General features: G+C 42.7%; 1 protein-coding gene across 1 annotated transcript; it reads left to right on the top strand.

Moving 5' to 3' along the window:
• The first annotated feature begins 2,511 nt into the window (after positions 1–2,511).
• On the top strand, positions 2,512–16,378 carry PAG1 (phosphoprotein membrane anchor with glycosphingolipid microdomains 1). Its single transcript, XM_009958689.2, has 6 exons — positions 2,512–2,636; positions 5,384–5,435; positions 5,980–6,076; positions 8,968–9,563; positions 14,031–14,090; positions 16,028–16,378. The coding sequence occupies exons 1-6, from the start codon at positions 2,512–2,514 to the stop codon at positions 16,376–16,378; spliced, it is 1,281 nt and encodes a 426-aa protein (XP_009956991.1).
• Positions 16,379–16,985: the final 607 nt, after the last annotated feature.

The raw sequence follows: 16,985 nt of genomic DNA, 5'->3' as shown, positions 1-16,985 counted from the left end.
ATCCCTGTCCCCGAAAGGAGAGATTCACCAGAGGGCAGCACAGTATCACTTTTTGTTGTAAAAGCAGGAGTTAACCATTTCAGCTTAGACAAGAGCTTTTTGAAATGAGCTGCTTGTTGTTCCAGTTATGATTGCAAATAAGCTGCTCTCTAAAGCTAGCCTCTGAGGCAGCTCCAAAATCCGTTCTATTAGCCATACATTAATGTTTTAGTGTCCAGGCATCCACCAAGTGGAAGCAGGAGTCCAGACAGTTGTATTTTCATCCCATCTGTCTGCCAGGTTTCTGTCCAAGCCTGGTCAGGGCAGCTGATGGGTGCTTGTCCAGCTTCAAGTATTTCAGAAGGTCTCCTGTGTTAAAGGCACCAGCCCAAGTGAATACTATTTCAGCCTCATCGTTTGGGAGGCATGAAAGAGTAAGAGTAAGACTTCTGATGGCACTTCACAAGACGGTGAATGTAGGGAGGCTTTTTTTGTATTATATTTACTTCTGGTTGCCCTGTATGTGGAGCAGCTTCTACGTCCTCTAGCGCTTATGCCAAACTCTCACTGTTCAGGGAGCTCAAAGGAGTCACTGGTCACATCTTGCCTGCTCAGCGTTCCTCATGCAGGGCTTCATCTGTCGTCAGTCTATTCCAGTTTATTACTCTGTTCTGCTTGTACAGGTAACTGGTGTCTCCAGCAGTTGCCTCCCCTGGTTCAAGTGCCACTGCACTTTTCCAACCTTTTCTGACTTCTTTTTCTCAACTTACAGTCAACGCTTTGATATCTGAATTCTTGTTCTCGTGCTGTAGGTTAATTACATCTTCTGTCCTTGGTTGTTCTCTTTGCTCCATTTGGCTTCTGCCTGGTGAGATGCCTCATGTCAAGATTCAATCTTGCACTTCACTCCTGACATTCACACATAGGTCTCCTTGACTCTCTCCCTCTGATCTCACTCCTTTTTTCAGCTCGATCTCCACTCCATCTGCTCCTGCTCATCCCAACGCTTCCTACCTCTATACTGAAGTCTTCAAAGATGCAGCTTTTCTATGGGGCTGCTCCCCATGCATCCTTAGCTTTCCTTAGTTCAAATATTATCTTTATTTAAGGGTCAGCAGCCTTAAGAATATATGTGTAGAATAAAAGAATAACTTTTCTTACTGTTGTTAAGTTTCTTCTGCTGACTCACCAGATTTTCTTTGATGTGAATGGCCTTTTTTGGAAGTTAATCTTTTTTCTCGTAAGATTTTAATAACAAAATGGTGACATGGTGGTTTTTTTGATACGGGTATGATTTTAGTACCTGATTGAATTTGCTATTACAAAGTATGTTTCTGCTGGAAAGAAAACCAAACATATTTTATATATAAAAATTTATATATGAAGATACATGCATAAAATTAAAGTGAGTCTTAGCGGCTTTGACATTATTCAATCTTGTGTTTCTGCTGCTTTTTTATTCCCAAAAGATAACTGCTCATTTCTTAGCCATTGTATTCTATTTCAGTGTTTATCAATCTTGAAGTCTGGCTGAAAGCCTGTAAATAGGCTTTGCATAACCTATTCCTAAATTACAGAGAAATTGCTATCTTCAGCAGTGCAGAATGAAAGACTTCTTTTTAATTTTGCCATGTCAGCAACGTATTACATTAAAAATACCTATAAAATTTTAGAATATATTGTGTATCAAAACTCACATATTGTAAATACCATTAACCCAGGATTTGTCCAGGGGCTGCTGTGCTGTAGCAAAAGTTGTGTTTATTCGAGTTCTTAAAACAGTGTGTACTTTTCTCATTAGTTGTTTTCTTAGACTCGAGTGGGGAGAAGCAAAGAAAAAAAAAGTAAGTTCAGTATTTTTACTCTCCAGACATACTATTACGAAAATAAGCATTTCACATAGCAATAGGACTAGAGCTAATCTGCTGCCAGAGGTTCTTGTGGTGTTAATTTCAAAGTCTTCCCTAGCTTATTTGTCACTGTACTTTAACACCGAACTACATGCAGGCAGGAGACATTGAGAGGGAGGGAGGTGAATGCCTGCTGCAGCTCTCTTTTTACCTTGTTAACTTTGCAGAACTTGTAGTTTGTTTTGAGCTCACTTTTCAATGAAGTTAACAAAAGTCACTGCAAAATAGACCACTGTCCCTCGAAGTGGATTTACGGACTTTTTCCTCCAGATACGATACAGAGATATCTTTATTCATGTTGAGGTTGTAGATTGGTAACAGCCTGCATTAATATTTGACAAGGTTTGTTCTATGTCACCATCAGAAATGTGGCTGAAAATCTCTTTGGCTGGCTGTCTTGTACTTGAAACTGGTTTTTGTGGGGGGTTTTTTGATGAGATCTGGATTTGAAAATCTCTCCTGCCAGATTTCTAGCTGTCAGATTCATTATCTCCAACATTTATGTTAACCTCTAACGGTATTTTTCTTTCTGCAGAAACAGAAGGTGCATGCAGCACAGATGCCAGCCTTCTCCGAGGAATAGCCTCTTCATCCCCAAGTGACGCCAGCTGCTGCTAGTACCATGGGGCCAGAGCGTGGTTTGTTAGGTAGTGGACAGGTCCACGTCATCCTGTGGGGAAGTTTGGCAGCCATGACAACACTCTTGTTCCTCACCTTCCTCATCTTCCTCTGCTCCAGCTGCAACAGGTAAGGCTCAGCAGCTTAGCAGGCAGTAATGGTTCTCGAGTCAAATAGTGCGGGTATTGAAATAGCTTCAGTAGTAACTAGCTGGCAAGAAATACTGAGAATTTAGTTACAGAAATGAAAAAAAGTACAGTACAAAATGTGTTTTCAGAACGAACCCAAATTTGAACGGTTCTGTTCATTCTAAAATCTAAATACTCTGTTTTCTTTTGCTGTGAATGTGCAGGAAAAACACTGTTATGTTTGCTGGGTGCTTTCTCCTCAGCTGAAGCCTGGAGCACAGGCGGACAGGGACTGTTAGCAGATCACACCGCTAACCTGAAACTGAGAAAATTAGGTGGGCACAATGGGACCAAAAAAGTGTAGGTAAAAAGGAAAGGAAGATGATTTCTATGTATTTCAGCCTTGCATTGGCCATTCCTGAAGACTAGGGAATCGATCCTGTCGTTCAAGACAAAATGAGTAAGAATCAAACAGTGATGCTAATTAATGTCTTGTACCGACTCTTCTTCTCCATAAGAGGGTTTGATTTCACCAGTACAGGCGTTCCTACTGACTTTGTTCATTTGCATTTCAAGGCCCCCTCATGACATGTAAGCTGAGCCCTGCTGATTGCAGAGGGGAGCTGGGCAGCCTGCACTCAATCCATGGTGCCCTTTTGCATGAGGAGCCTTCACGATGAGGAGCAGGACCGCTGTGGTCCGTATCGCTATGCTTTGCCAGTATAGCTCAATCAGCCAAGTGTATGGGCAGAAAATAACCCCCTATCCATAACTCAGTACAGCAGCAAAATCTTTGTTTTGGACCCTTGTGCCTGTAGGAGTGTGTTCTTTCAGCCGTTCAGCATTGAGAGCGTTGAGGAAGTTGTGCAGCCATAAAACACACTATATTGGCATGAGGTGTGTCTACGGTGGAAGGCCCTGTTTTTCAGCAGGATTTCTCTAATGCTCACATTGCAAAAAAAAAAAAAACCAAACAAACAAACAAAAAAAATCCATGGGCGAGACCAGACCCCAGAAGTTGGTTGAAACACTAAAAAGCCTAAGTTAGAACTTGTAATTTCCTATGATTCAGGAGAGATGCTTTTTTAAGCTGTTAGGTGATGTTACAGTATCTTCCTATTCATCACAGTTTCCTGTGATACCTGTATAAAAATAGTAGAAATATGTATTTTTTTATTTATTTAAAAGTATAAAACCTATTTTAAAAATCCTTAAGCCCACAAACATTGCAGTTAGGTACCATGTTTTGTCTTGTAGCACTCCAGTCCTTGAAACATCTCTAGAAGGATGTTCTTGAAACAGAGTCAAACCACTGAGTATGTCTTTGCAATTACAGAGCTTCATTGCCAAAAACTATCTGGTGATGCTCTTCAATAAATTCTTGTGTTGCCAGTCTGTATGCAATATCTTTTGTTTCAGGTCATTCTGTAGGGCAGGTGGTTTATGCATAAATGCAATTATGTAAAATTTCTTCCTAGCTTACCCTTCACAAATGGTTGAGGACATGGAATACTGAACAAAATTTGCTCTTTCCAAAATGTCAGAGTCAGAAAACTTCCAGAGGGGAAATTAAGCGCTTGTAAACCTTAATGGTTGGTACAGACTTACTTGCCCCATTTTCTGATTTACCAATTAGGTAGAATTTTAACAGTTGCTAATGTGGGAAGTACGGTGTGTTGCAGACTTCAGAAGCAGCACAGAATTTGTATTGTCAATATTTTCTCACCTTTTTACTTGCCTTTTCATCTGAGGAGACCTTACAGTGGCCTTCCAGTACTTAAAGGGAGCCTACAGGAAAGGTGGGGAGGGACTCTTGATCAGGGAGGGCAGTGATAGGACAATGTAATGGCTTTAAACTGAAAGAGGGGAGATTAGATGTGAGGAAGAAGTTCTTCACTGTGAGGATGGTGAGGCACTGGCACAGGTTGCCCAGAGAAGCTGAGGCTGCCCCCTCCCTGGCAGTGTTCAAGGCCAGGCTGGTTGGGGCTTGGGGCAACCTGGTCTAGTGGAAGGTGTCCCTGCCCATGGCAGGGGGGTGGAACTGGATGGTCTTTAGGGTCCCTTCCAACCAAAACCGTTCTGTGATTTTTATGATTCTATTATTATTTTAAGCTCATGGTTTATTACAGTATATCAGAATAAGAGCTGTATTTCCAAACTGGTAAAAACCGGAATTGTGAACCCTACTTTGAGTCCTTTGAAATACCCAGTGAAGCAGCATTCATTTCAAAATCAAGTTCAAGGCCTCTGCTGCAATGGCATTTGTAGGCCTTCTTGAACTGCTCATGCTTATTATTAATTATAACTAACATCCTGAGTGGGAGAAGGCTCAATTTTCTGGGCCTTTTCTACTTCTTCATAGGATAAACACCTTTTACTGTCACAGTTTAAGGGAGTCTGTCATCAAAACATGTATCTCATGTATCTTTAAACATTTCAGATGTGTTTAAATTGAGGATAATAACTTTTTATTATCAGTTACTCCTTACTGCGATCTTACACTGAACAAGAAAAAGGGTTGTGTGTGGTTTTTGTATGTCTTCAGGTATATGTTCATCACCACCCTACCTTGATGGTGACCTTACACAGAGGTCATACCAATCCCTGTAATAATTTTCAGGTGTTCCATTTTCAATATTTAATGTGAATCACAGTTCTACTCCCTGCAGGTGTGTAAGGTCTATTAATGATTGGCATTTGTGTATTAGCATGATCTGTAGTAACAGTTCATATGTCTTTTTCATTAAGGGAAAAGAAGGCCAAACATCAGAATGGAGATCACGAAAATCTGATGAATGTGGTAAGTGTTTATTTGTGGCAGCTTGTGGTTGTCTTATGGTTGGTTTGTACCAAGCTCCTTGCAAAATACTGCAGATTGGGAAATAGCTCAGGAATTTGGAGATGGTTGAGCAAGGGAAACTTTAAAAGCTGCAGAAGAAGAAAAGGAGGAGAACTTGTGTAGACCCTGATAATCTGCACTTTCTCAATGCTCTTTCTGCCACCATTGTATTCCAGATCTCCTGCCTTTCTTTCACTCCGCTTGCAGTGCAAGCGCAGCGTACCCTTTGTCCATTGCCGTCTTCTCATGGGTTAAAGCCGTGGTGGTGTCTCTTACCTTAAAGGCTGGAAGGGAGATCACTCTGGACATAACGCTTTTATTTGTTTAAACATCTTCAAACACAGGCACCTAAATCTTTCAGTATAGTTGACGTGGTTTGACTCTCCTGCCAATAGTGCCTGTGAGTCAGAGCCCCCAAGATCAGACTGAAATTTGTCATGTATTTATTTATGCAAACCATTGTTCTCATCCAGCAGTGATTAGAGCTCACTAATTTGTTTTGCAGCCTTCTGACAAGGAGGTGTTCAGCCACTCGATCACAAGTTCGGCTACAGAGCCCCCTCCCAGCAGCGACCAGAATGGGGCACTCAGCAATGGTGAGGGTGAGTAGCGCAGCCCCTGTGGTGGGATGAATGAGCAGCGTAGTCCCCTTGCTTGCAGCTCCCACCTTAGCTGCATGTTGGTGATGGCTCCAGCCTTAGGTTTCTAGCCATCACCTTTCCAAGCACACCGCATGCCATTTGTCTGAATATCCTGTGTTTCCCTCTGCTTGCCTCTGGAGGTCTAACACCAGATCGGCTGCGGTATCCCAGGGACAGTGGCCAGGCATGCAGCTCTATGGAGGGCAGTCAGTCCTCTTTGCACAGGACATAATTCACACAAAACTTATGATCCAGTTAAAAGGTGCAGTGAGCACATTTGCCCTACTGCGAAGTCAGTAGCCCATCCCATGGCGATGTTGGTGTTTTAGGCTGCATCTCCACTTCCCTCCCAGGCGTGCTCTGGCACGGCCCTACACCCTGGCTCCCAGTCCTCCACGCCAGCCAACACTGGGAAGGTGCTAAGGTCCTCCTCTGGGCCACCAGGCTACACCTGCAGATTGACCAGGCCATCATGCAAAGACTGTGGCATTCCCTAATCTTGACCAGGTACAGAACTGGGATATGACCAGAAGATGCAGTTGCACTTTAGAGCTTCAGAAGTGCTCCAGGAGGCTGTGGAAATATTTCAGGTTGTCCTCCAGGGACTACAGCTTTGGATTATAGTCCTGTGCTGTGCAAGGCTGTTGCTTCTATTTTTGTATTTTAGAAAACAGGCAACATAAATAGGCTTCCTTTTCTTTCCTTAGTCTTTGCTTTGCTGAACACTCAAAATGATTCACACCAAAGTGTCACTGGAAAATATTTTACTCAGCTGCACCTAAAAATAAACTCGCTCTCGGCTCAGAGCCACTGGGGGCTGACTGTTATCTCCACGCTAGGCACTGGCACCGAGGGCTGCGCTCCCCCTGTACAGCTCACCTCTGCATCTCCTTGTGCAGCGGGAGGCTAAGCTATTCAGACTTTACCCCTCAGAGACAAGTATGCAAAGGAATTTTTAAACTTTGTTTTTGCAGCCGGTCGCTGATTCCGTCCATTGGCTGGTTGTGTATGTAGGTGTGTGGCTCACCAAGGGACTTGACGTGCAGAGCAAAGCCCTGCAGAAGGGAAGCATTTCTCTTTTCCATGAGCCGCCACACGTGGTACTGTCAGAGCTGCTACTAAAAGCTGTGCTGTCAACCAGCAGACAGTTTTCAGACTCTCTGATATTACTCAGCTTACACTCTGCATAACAACACTCCTGAATAACAGGAACCAACGTGCTTTAATTTCTTATTTATACTTTATGCATTCTTTTTGTTAATAGTTCTCTTTTTTTTTGCTATTTCTACTAGTGTTTTCAGCAGGGGCAGGGCTATGGAAGCAGCACCATCAAACGTTGGGTTTTTTCCTTTACCAGCCTGCCAGCATTATGTTTATCTATGCCAACCCCTTATTTATACCAACCCCTTCTGTGTTATTTACCCATAACCACAGGAGCCCAGAAGCACGAGCTCTCGTTGCTTCTGATTATTCCCCCCCCCGCCCAGCTGAATGGAGTGGGTGTTCTCTGGGGTCTGTGGTGGTGCTCTGCACAGCAAGGGCCAGAAAGGGAGAATGTGTTCCAGTTTCTCCAGAATGGTTCCTAATGTCTTCAGAAAGTCTGCAGGCATCTTGGGGATGAGTAGTACACCTTGCCTGTCTCCTATTCCTTCCCAGTTATATGTAGGAGCCAAGTGAATGGAGAAGGATGTTTTCCTTTTCTTCTTCTTCTTCCATCTCCCATTCAGACAGTGATTACCATCTCGCACCTCCCATTCCATCCTGAGCTCTGCTGTCACAGCACAGCTCTCTGCAGGCACTGACTGCCTGAGTCTGCATGCCCTGAGCACAAGACAAAGCAACATCCATTACAACCACCAGATCAAAGGTACTGATGGCTTCGGCAACACATTATGTCATCATGTCAAACACACTGAAGGAAATGGAAGAATGGATTGATTTTGTTGAGAGAGTACCACAGGAACTGTACTAAGAAAAGTAAAGCTCTTCAGAAGTGGTTTTTCAAAGAAATGGTCATGTAAGGTTACATACCATATACTACCTGAAACATGCCCATGTATACATTCCTGAATGAAGGCAGATGTCATACATGTGCACTGTAAGGTGAGAAGTCCCATAGATTTCAGTCCCTAATACCCTCTACTTGAAGCAACGTGTGACCCGCTTCCGAGACTTCAAATAACACATTCTGGCTGACACTACTTTCTGAAGCCTAGTCTTCTCTTTTGTGCATATGGCTGGCTCGTTAGTAGGTTGTCAACCTACATTATGTGCTGCGAGACTAAGGGAAGTATGGCATAGCCTTCCAGCAAGGAGCTTCTGGTGTAGCGTGCAGCAAGGCTGACTGCGGCAGGGCTGAGTGAAGCGCGATTCCAACGAGAATTTGGCCAGCAAGTTAAACAAGGTGAGGGCTGGGTAGGGAGGAAGCAAGAACGCTTTCTGTTTTGATTCCAAAGGACAGGGAAATGGAAAGAGGAAAATCTAACAAGGCTTTTTTTAAAGGCACTTGGTTCGAGGCCTCCCACCAGCATTCTCCATCTGAGACCTCTGAGCAGTCTGTAAGCATTCAGTATGACCAAGTACAGCTGAACATCCACACACATCTGCACCTACCCACCTATCCCCTGTTCCTGTTGTGAATGCTGTTGCTATTTAATGTGACTTGGGAGTGCACAGAGGTGTTGTGAGATAGTTTAACAGTAGGGCGCAGAAATCTCTGTAACTGACATTTCCAGGTGTTAGTATCATTTATCCTTCCCGATGAGACACAAACCAAAGTGATGTAGAAAGTACCAAATTGCACTCACCTTATAGTTACACATTTGTTTTAAATACTTTATAATTTTCTCTAGTACTCTCGGAGGACAGTACAACTGCCTGTATCCAGCCTTATGAAGAAGTACAGACGTCTGTCTCTGATCTGCTAGATCAACAGGATAGTCTTGGAAAGTCTATGAAATGTCACCAGAGCCGGGAACTACCCAGTATTCCCCCCAACACCACCATGGAAACCATAATCTCATCTAGAAATGCAGAAAATGATCAAGGTCTTGGAATGGAAGGGCCTTATGAAGTCTTGAAAGACAGCTTCTCTCAGGAGAATATAGTTGAAGACTGCTTGTATGAAACTGTGAAGGAAATTAAAGATGTTGGAGCAGTAGCCAGCATGACAGGGAGCTGTAACAACAAATCAAAGGCTTCACTGGCAGTTTGTGAAGGTCAGAATCAGATTCCTGAGTGCAGAATTGAATCAGCAGAATATGCATCTGTTGACCGAAATAAAAAAAGTCGCCAAAGTGCTAATTCAGAAAGCCCTCTTGACAACACACCAGATGTAGAGGACGAGCTTCCCCCTCCAGTACCCATGAAACTTCTTGATGAAAATGAGAATGTGCAAGAAAAAGAAGTGGAAGAAGAAGTGACAGAAGGAGCAAGTAAACCAGAGAAGGTAAATCCTGCAAATACTTGTCCTTGTCAAACAGCCAAATGATGATAGAGAACATATGGGTGGGAGAGGATTTTTTTTTTAAAATGCCAAGATAAAAAACAGCACTCAAGGTGATGCAAGACTTTAAAATATGTATAGTCTTTGCATTATAGGCACTTATTCTATTGCAGCCTATATTTTGGATTGTTGCAGTATGCATTTCATAAGGCTTTTCCCAAACTTTACCCAGAAATTGCATAGGAGGCCTCTGCTTCTTTGTTTAAGGGTATTATACTTGTGAGAGCTCTTACAATAGGTATCCAATATCTCTGTCAGCATCTCTATCTTGTTCAGAATGCCCCCTTTGGTTTTTTTTGTAGTGAAGCCTCAATTTACAAAAAGGAGAGGGGGGCATTCTTGGTGGATGCCCAAACTTTAGATGTGCCTTCTTTGTTGGGCCACCTTGACTTAGCTGTGCAAGTATTAGGCGTCTGTTCAAAGCCACTCATCTTGTCTCTCTGTGGGAGAGACAGACAGAAAGAGAGAGAGGTTGCAGCTGCAGGCTTTTACATTTGTCAAATTCTGTATGTGTCACATAAACAGAGTAATTGATTTCTACCTGCTGAAATCTTGGCCAAAAGTTATGTTTTCTCAGCAGCTTGTTCTTTCTCCCAGTCTAGGGACAAGTTAGTGGTGAACTCCTTGAAAAACAAAATGATGATGTTTTCAACGAGTTATGTTCCCATTTTTCATCAGAATTCATTTTAAGGATGCTTTCAGATCATCGCACAGAGTTTTCATAAACTGTTGAGTTGCCATTTGTCAGAACTAGTTTAGATAACTTAATATTAATTGTGAATGAAAAACTGTGATTCTAGTAGATTAATATTTTGCTGTTGTGAGTCATCAAACAATACTAGGTATTGATGAAAAGTTAAAAAAAATCCTTAAGACGTGATGTTTTAATATAAACATTTACCTGAAAAATCATAGCAGAGCCGAGGTATTGTTACTTGTTTGTGGTTGTTCTCTTATTTGAAGTATTTCAGTAGTCCAGGCAGAGGGCAGAAAAATAGCTTGTTAAATAACTGACTAACCATGTAACATATAAAGCACAATAGAATCAAAATGAATAAACTGAAGACTACTTGTAATATAAAAATCATTTATCTGGACTCTTCAGTGCACATTCTTAAAAATAATGAGCTTGTTAAGTAAAAAATTAAGATGTGATTGTCAACAATAATTCACCAAGACTCCCTCCTCCCAAATTCAGGCCATATGTAATTTCTAATTAAACTTTCAGAGAACCAGCTTTCCAGAACAGTGACATTTTTCCTACCAGGTGTGAAAAGACTTGCAGAAAATCATTGTATTTCCCAGGCACCGGTACAAAGGGAAAAGCATTTGCTGCTCTGTAGCTCCCCAGCACACTGTGTATACAGTGTCAGTAACTGCAAGGAGTGGGAATTGATTAAAATGGTTCAGGTTTTGAAGGATTAATCAAGAGATGACATATGCAGTCCCCTAAGTGCCAGAAAAAAGGTGTTTGTCTAATTAAAATTTATTCAGAGCTAAAGCCATCCTGAGTTAAAGCTCAGGCAGCATCAGATCATTCCCGCATTTGCTGCTAGGTACATGCATTATGCATCGAGGCGGGCGCCTGTCCTGTCCTTGAGAGCTACAGCTGCAGCAGAGTTGGAAATGGTAATCGATGGAATATATAAATGTCATTACTGTTGGCATTGTGTGGGGAGGTGGTTGCAAGATTGTTTTTCTGTTGTGATGATGATAATTTTTCCCTCTCTTTTGCCACTTCAAACAATGCAGAGCAATGCCTATTTTTTCCGATGTGGCAACCAAAACCAAGATGTTTATGGAAATGGATGTTACATTGATAACTCTCTTAGTTAAACAGACTCCATAGGTGTCTCTCTTTGCTTCCTCTCTTATGAGGCTACTCAGCTCTCCTCCTTAATGTGCCACCCATATCCCAAGCTTTTTAACCTTCTGCCGTGACCCTGATGAAGAGAGAGGTTGGACGTAAGTTGTGTGAGTCTGTCTCACTACAATTAGGCTTGGCTTTAGTAGGGTACAATGAAGGGACAGGCAGGGCAGCTGCTCACATACCCGAGACTTGTACTTGCCAGTAGACAGAGAACAGATCGTTTCCAGGCTGTGTCAGTCTCGCCCTGTAAAAGAGGGCAGCCAGGGGGACCCCCAGCCCATGCCAGTTCCTGAAGCACACTCATCTGAGAGAGAGCTAGGTGGACCAAGTCAGAGACCGTTCCAGAATATAACAGCACGAAAAGGATAAAGGATCCTTTCAAGAGCCAGATAAATGGGTGAAAATTAATTCTCTAAAATGGTTATTGGCTGTGACCCAGCCAAATCCTTTGGAAGGTTTTGGTGAAGAAAGACACCTTTAATAGCACAAGGCCTCTTACAGGCCCCTACCACCTGGAAAAACTTGGGCGTAGTTCTTCTAATAAAACTGAAGAGGCAGAACAGTTTTTCATTAGTTCTTCCTAAAAGAAGTAGAGATCTCCTTTTTCACCCAGGTCTTTCCAGAGTGAGCTCTGGTAGAAATGTTCCCTGTGCGTACATCTGGCTGCTGCCATCTGATTCCAGACTTGCGCAGCCTGAGGATGGGCAAAGCACCTCTTACAAATGTACCAGAGAAGAATAGTCATCTTGTTCTGGTTGCCCAAGTCAGGAGCAGCAGCTGAGCCAAAGAGCTAAAAATCAAGTGCTGTCAAGGAACAAAAGTGGAAGGCAAATAAGGACACATGCTGTTTGTGTTGCTGCTGCTGAAGTTTAAAGCATAGTTTATCATATGGCTAGGTACAAAGTAGGAACCTAGGAGCAAGTATTTTTTTTCAGTTTCCAAGAGGACAATATCCTTCAAAATTGATGCATCACAGGTTTCACATTTAGAAGAAAGAACACTAGGTCCCAGGGCAACAAGAACAGGATTGCCAACACCATGGGGTATTTGTCAGTACTTGAGTGGGAAACTGTAGAAGGGGTCCTGACACATGGTGCTTACAGACACACCGATGAGAAAAAATAACTTCACTGAAGAATTTTGCAAGCACATGGTTGTATTAATGTGTAAGGATGAAATTAGTAACTTACTCCTCAACAGGAAAAATATCCTGCAAATAAGAAAGACTAAACTGAGCTGCTGTAGTAAAGCAGATGTAACAAAGGGCCAAAATATGTTTGAACTTTTTTCTTTTTTTTTTCGGTGAGTAAACAAACCACAGGTTAAAGAGCTCGTTCTCCAGATGATGGGAAAGAAGCAAGGGAGTTGTTAGATGTGAGGGAAGCCCCCTGGGGAGCAGCAGGCAGACTTCAGTGCACTTTGTGTCAGGGTCTTCATCGGAACTGCCCCAGAAGTTTGAAGCTTTGTATTTACTAGAAGTAAAAACACCAAGAAAAATGGAAGTAGGAAAGAATCTCTTGTAATGAGCCTCTGTGGAAAAAAAAGTCTTGTGTGTCTAGTATGTGCCTGGAAGCAGTATTTGATTGTCTGTGATAAAAAATAGCTCTATTTCTCCACCTTGGTCTGCACTGGAGGAGGTCTGAAGTATTTTAAGGGGAGAATGTGCATGAAACTCCAAAATACTGTTTGTAACAGCCCGTTACAAACAGTGCTGGAAGGCCCCTTTGAATTGCTGTGGAGCAGGAGTCCAGCAAAGCCTTGTTCACCCCAGGGGGAGGGACCACACGCTGCTGTGAGGTAGCCAGGATCTTTGTTGCCATAAAAGTCCAAAGACACTTCGCTTAAGAGCAAAATGCTTTTCGTGACATAATTTCTACAGGATGCTTTACATGCTTGAAGTTAGATGTGATGCCAAACCAAGCCCCCCATCCTTCAGTAACTTTGCGATGGGAACTGGACCCAGGCGGGTGCCCCGAGGGTTGCGCTGCCTGTCTCGGGGGGGTTGCAGCGGGTCTTTCCCCTGTTCGCGGTCTGAGCGGTTGTGTGGCAGTGCTGCTGCCGCATTTTGGGTTGGAGGAGGACACAGCACCTCCCTTGCAGCACTTCCAGGGCCCACTGAATGAAGGATAACAATCAGGGGGAAGGTGCCAGTTAAGTATTGTTCTTCTGTCATCTAAAAGCATATCACGTGGAAGGCAAACTAGTGTGTCACCACAGCTGACCTGTAATTGTTCAAAAGCCTTTGCAGACTCTTTCTTGCTTCATTAGAAGCATAAAGGCAGGGATACAGCGGAACAGAGTTTGTTTTAACCGTTACATTATTTTTACCCTTTTCAGGTCAGGACAAGAGCACATAGATTAAAAAGCTCTCCTAACCTCAGGGCTCTACTCTGGATATTAGGAAAGTAAAATGAAACTAGTGAGCAAATGACCATAAAATATAATGTATTGATTTTAATGGGAAGGTTTTATTACCAGTTTCACACTGTTGACTGGTAATGAGCCTTTCTTTTCTTTCTTTCTTCCTTCCTTTTTTACAGAGGCTTAGTTCGATCTCTTACAAGTCTCGAGAGGAAGATCCATCTCTTACAGAAGATGAGGTAGGTTTCTTGCATGAAATTCAGTTACTAACTAGAGACCTTTTTTCAGGCAGAAAGTAGCATAAACTCTGCATGATTAAGCAGGATCTAAGAAAGGCGAAATTTGAAGGGAAAATGAAAGCTGAAGTTTCTCTGCACAGAGTTGGTTCTGTCACACTCCTGAAATCAGAAGTATTCTAGCACATGGCTATCTAAGGCCGATAGGTTAAAAAATGTTATTGGAAAGTAATGGGAGGCTGATGATTAGGGGACCTTCTTGATTTGGATGATGAGCTCTACTTAAGAATAACAATCAGCAGGCTTTTAAAACATGCTCCACCTTCCCCATGCAACATGTTTGGGGCTCTGGGAAATAAATGGAAGCACAATAAAAGCATTGGAACATAAACTGTTCTTTAAATGTCTGTTAGCTAGATAAATTCAGGAGATTGAAACAAAGACAGAAAAGTTAAACAGAAACAAGGTTGCTTGTGATCGTCTCCAGTACACCCATGCGATTTACAAATACATTCTCCAGCCGTAAAAGTAAACACAAACTTGGCAATGAGCTGAGTGAGCTAATGCTTTCTGCTAGGAGAGGCACTGCTGGATGTTAAGGAATAAATTGATCCTTGAACTGGCTTCATGTCATTTAATGCTGGAAAGGTTGAGGTATGGATGAGCAGAAAAGCCATTTTTTTGTTTGGTTGGCTTAAATCACTAAAAAGTAAGAAGTATTGCCGTCTGTAATTGGATGTCTGTCTTTTTTAAACAAAATTTTAAAATACAGAATTAACAGAGGCAATCTGGTTCATCTGCATCAGCCAGCATTGCTTAGCAGTAATGGATATTTTCATGCCAATCTACTATTTTAATTGGATTGATACAAATCCAGAGTGGCTTTGCATGCTTGAGAAGGACTTTAAATGTAACAGAAGAGCTGCGTTGCAATTGCGGTATTAGGTACCAGAGAAACAGTGCAGGGAATTCCAGCCGTCTGCTCTCTGTGAGGAGTAGCATCCACTTGGACTGGGAGAGGGAGTCAAGAGTGTGTCCTGCACTCGGCGCCAGCCCCGGCAAACCCTGAGCAGAAGGACATGCATGGACATGGCTTCTCCTTCATGAAGGGTCACCTTCATGCACTTGTTTAACCGTGCCACCTCCTCAGAGGGGATTTTCAGAGCTAGGAGTGAGACTCCAACTCCCTCTCTTGTGTTTGTAGTAGCTGAGAGTTTCAGTCTCTAGTCTTAAGTTCTCATACACAGCAACTGAGATGCAGCTCCTCTTTGTAGGCAGACTTTAGTCAACAGAACAACCTTGCATATCAAGGTCTGCACTGACTATTTGCTGGTTTCTGGTGTGGGTAATTTACCTCCTGATTTTTAATGTTCTCTTCACATGGCTTGGTGCCTCCTAGGTCCTGCCTATAAACACACCAAGTAACTACTCTCCTCTTGAGGTGTCTCTACAAGCAGAAAAGTAGCTGCTACCATTATAATTAACAATTTTAAAAAACCCAAGGATCAGACAGCATCCTTCTCCTACATTACAGCAGCTAAACCTGTTGGTCACTTTGATGCCTCTCTCCCCATTGAGACCAAGCTGGCTCCAGGACCATAGTAAAACTTGCAAGAGCTCCCGCTCACAAAGCCATTCCCTTTTGTCCCGGGTCTAATTTGTCTATAGGAGATTTATGTTCAAAGAATTTTTACATTTATAAACTTCTTTTATAAAGTTATTTGGTTTATTTTTTCAAGAAAATCAATTTATAAATGCATGTCAGAAAAGACGGGAATTGTAAGAAATTATTTTTTTTTTTAAGAAAGTATGTGTTTGTACTAGAAGATCCTGTCTTTTCTTAATTAACCAGCATCCCATGCGGTGGAAGGGGTACAAACTGGTGTACACGCAAGCTTTACGCCATGCTTAAATACTCAGCAGGTGTCGTCTTTCCCTAGATCTCAGCTATGTATTCGTCGGTGAGTAAGCCGGGACAGGGCATCAAGGCACTGGATTCTCCTTACACCTGTATTCAAGAAATTGCATCTCAGAGGTCCCCATCTATTTGCAGCGGCCTGTATGCAAGTGTGAGGGACTTTGAAAACACCCTAAATACTACCACTGTGCCTCAGTCAGCGGACAGACCAAACGGGGAGCTGGAGCCTGACTATGAAGCTATCCAGTCAGTGAGCCAGGAAGACGACAGGACCTTGTCTGTGCCTAATACAAACCACACTTCTCTTTCAGGAGAGAATGACTATGAGAGCATAGGGGACTTGCAGCACCACAGGGATTTCACCAGACTTTAACTCCTCGGGCAGGCAGATTTCTCTGCAGGTATTTTCAAAGGAACACGTGAAACATGGAGAGGGAATTGCTTCTCCTTTTGAGGAACAAAGCTAAGTAGGGAACAAAAGAGGCGAAGAAGCAGCGTACATTTCAGCCAGGGTGTGATAACCTGCTGGGTTATTCTGGGTGGTGGATGGAGGCTCACAGGAAAGGGTGTGTCAGGTCAGAATGACGACCAGGACAGCGTAAAGGCTTCCTTATTGTTAGCTTCAAGACGACCAGAATTTGGGAAGTAGTGCCACGCTTGTCATCCCAATAGGATTACATACCAAAAAGACTGCCTTTAGACAAAGGTAGCTTCTCATTTTAATAGATTATTTTGTCGTTTGCTTCAAAGTGTTTTTCAAGCATCATTTTTCATTCAAGTTTGGGCATCCACGTTGAGCAAATCACGGATCATTGTACCTCAACTCAGACTGACTTTGCAGGGCTGGGGAAGGCGTGCTCACTTCTGTGCCTTTTGGGGCACTCTGTCCACGTTCATTGCAACTAAAGTGCAAACAACAGTACTTCACACGGGACCTGCTGCAAATGTACTTGAATTAATTCTGTCAGCTTTTGCTTTTT

This window comes from Leptosomus discolor, chromosome 5 (assembly GCF_034619465.1).
Source record: "Leptosomus discolor isolate bLepDis1 chromosome 5, bLepDis1.hap2, whole genome shotgun sequence".
NCBI lineage: Eukaryota > Metazoa > Chordata > Aves > Leptosomiformes > Leptosomidae > Leptosomus > Leptosomus discolor.
Note: the sequence above shows the minus strand (reverse complement) of the source record. Positions and strands in the feature narration are given on the sequence as shown.

Excerpts from the sequence above, each read along its gene's own strand:
- PAG1 (XM_009958689.2), top strand. The coding sequence starts at position 2,512 with ATGGGGCCAGAGCGTGGTTTGTTAGGTAGTGGACAGGTCCACGTCATC. Across the intron at positions 9,564-14,030 it reads GAGCAAGTAAACCAGAGAAG|AGGCTTAGTTCGATCTCTTA; the intron begins GTAAATCCTGCA and ends CCTTTTTTACAG. Across the intron at positions 14,091-16,027 it reads CATCTCTTACAGAAGATGAG|ATCTCAGCTATGTATTCGTC; the intron begins GTAGGTTTCTTG and ends GTCTTTCCCTAG.